Genomic DNA, 2,237 nt, shown 5'->3' with positions numbered 1-2,237 from the left:
TTGACGAAATCAGCTCAAACTTTCTACATAGCATAAGGGCATCAAAATGTATCAAAAAATTTGGGGTGACTTTAGAGCAAATTTTTGGAAGAAGCCATAAGCTAGTGCCTGTGGTATTTTATCACAAATTAGTTGTTTAAAAAAACACTAGTTATCTAAAAAAATATTTGTCAGAATTGCTTTAAACTTCTTTCAAAAGTACATCAATATTTGTGTTAAAAGATGTAAAAAAATTTTGGGTGGTTTTAGAGCTATTATTTACTTGAAAAACATTTCAAAGTTCATGTAGGGTCATAAACCAATTTTTAACAAAAATGAAAAGAAGAGAAGTCTCTTTGTATACAATTTCCCCAAATACATACATACATATACATGTTCTCAAGTTGTGTATAAAGTTTGAGCTCATTCTGATCAAAATTGGATTTTCCCTCTTTTTGATAACTTTATTATTATTGTAGATGTTTCTTGAATGGGAGGAGACTCTGTTGTTGCTATGGCAAGTTCATTTAGGCTCTGATGAGGACTTTATTAATGTACAATATTTTTATTTCATTTTATTTATTATTATTGTTGTAATTTTGTTTTTGAATAATATTTTTTTACACATACAGCTTTATTCCACTACTTCCTTTTCTTGCTCACACTTTAATTCACACCTTGAGGTGGTAACAAGATATAGAAAACAACTTGCAGTTAATGCTCTTTCAGCAGCTAATAGATTAACAACAATGATAGATAAAATGATTGAAGTATTGATGAGAAGTGAGTGATAGTCATTATATAGGACTGGTGGTGAATGCATACCATATCCTACATTATCTGATACATTACACCAGATCCATTGATGAATACACAAGATAAAAGTATCAATCTTTTAATGTTACACTACAAGTCATTACATTGTCTATTGTCTGTCAAATGGTCAAGTCAATGAGATTGATATGACTAACGGGTTGTTGTCTTGTTGAAGAAGGACCTCCTCACAGGATTGACCCTTTACACTCCTAGATACACCACATGTATATACATGGGTAGATCTAATGAGTAAAGTTTGCTGCACTGCATGTATCTAATGGGGTAAACGCATGATTTTGACCACGTCAGTAATGTTAAAATTTTAATAGAAAACTCAAAATAGAAAGAATTGACAAAAATAAATAACAATACTAATAATAATTATAATACTTATAATAATAATTATAATACTTCTAACAATAATAATACCATTGAAGAGAAAGAAATAGAGGGGAAAAGGAAAAGAAGGAAATGCATGTGAGTAAAAATGAAGAAAAGATTAAGAAATAACATTAATATAATAATAATTATTATTATTGTTTAGGTAGACGCTTTACTTTAGCAGCAACATCAATTCTTTCCAAATCCTCAAGTGCTTTTATCAGCTTTTCCCTTGTAGCAGTACCAGTCTTTAACCAGTGAATTATCATGTTTTTGCGGCATACATTTATTTGATGTAAGGAATTAAAATCAATTGATTCTAAATCTTCATTTTTCACTCCAAGATATAATCCTAGTGTGTCCCATTCTTTGACAATCTTTTTGATAGCTTTCAGTATAACTGGAGCATGAGAATCATCTGTAAATAAATACACACATTATCTAATAATAATAAAACTAACACATTCACTTACTTAATACAGAACCTTCTGGTAAAAAGTTGTCTGTAGCAACATCTGATGAAGCAACTGGATCTATAAGAAATGATTCTTATAAAATAAAAAATCATTGAAGTATACTTACTCGTTAGCCAGCAGTTTTGCCTCTCATTGTCTATTGGGATAGGATGAAGATGAGGCTCAAGACTGCAACCAACTACTGGTGGATCTTCAGTATGACAGACAGTAATTGGATGAGGCTCATCATTACTAGCAGCTAATCTATGATCTCTCTTACAACGAACAAGAGCAGATATCTCCAGTGCCTTCATGTCATAAGACAGGAGCTCAGCACTGGCTGATAGACACTCTAGAATCACCTCACGAAGAGTATAACAGTGTCTAGTAAGACCAGTGAAAATAATCTCAATTGATTTGAGATTATCACAGAGGAATATTGATCCAAACAGATCCTCTGAGTAGAGGCTAACAGCATATCGGAGCTGTCTTGGGAATGCAGGAGAGCGACTATCAATAAAAAAATGAGGTTTGTCTTTCCGACTCAATAAAGAGACAATCAATGTAGGAAACAGACCCTGTAGAGAAAGAGAGAGACAGTAATAC

At 32.0% G+C, this 2,237-nt stretch overlaps 1 protein-coding gene across 1 annotated transcript; it reads right to left on the bottom strand.

Annotated features, from left to right (window-relative positions):
• Positions 1–1,322: 1,322 nt before the first annotated feature.
• On the bottom strand, positions 1,323–2,228 carry LOC109589467 (uncharacterized). Its single transcript, XM_020005546.1, has 3 exons — positions 1,759–2,228; positions 1,650–1,709; positions 1,323–1,594 (listed from the first exon to the last, which is right to left on the bottom strand). The coding sequence occupies exons 1-3, from the start codon at positions 1,943–1,945 to the stop codon at positions 1,329–1,331; spliced, it is 513 nt and encodes a 170-aa protein (XP_019861105.1). The 5' UTR covers positions 1,946–2,228; the 3' UTR covers positions 1,323–1,328.
• Between the last annotated feature and the right edge of the window lie 9 nt (positions 2,229–2,237).

This window comes from Amphimedon queenslandica, unplaced genomic scaffold (genome assembly GCF_000090795.2).
Source record: "Amphimedon queenslandica unplaced genomic scaffold, v1.1 AMPQUscaffold_11291, whole genome shotgun sequence".
In the NCBI taxonomy this organism is placed as follows: Eukaryota; Metazoa; Porifera; class Demospongiae; order Haplosclerida; family Niphatidae; genus Amphimedon; species Amphimedon queenslandica.
Note: the sequence above shows the minus strand (reverse complement) of the source record. Positions and strands in the feature narration are given on the sequence as shown.

What these genes read in the sequence shown, in the direction of transcription:
- LOC109589467 (XM_020005546.1), bottom strand. Translation starts at nt 1,945, where the DNA reads ATGAAGGCACTGGAGATATCTGCTCTTGTTCGTTGTAAGAGAGATCAT. An exon ending in GCAAAACTGCTGGCTAACGA is followed by an intron (nt 1,710 to 1,758) that starts GTAAGTATACTT and finishes CATTTCTTATAG; the next exon opens with ATCCAGTTGCTTCATCAGAT. An exon ending in ACCAGAAGGTTCTGTATTAA is followed by an intron (nt 1,595 to 1,649) that starts GTAAGTGAATGT and finishes ATTTATTTACAG; the next exon opens with ATGATTCTCATGCTCCAGTT.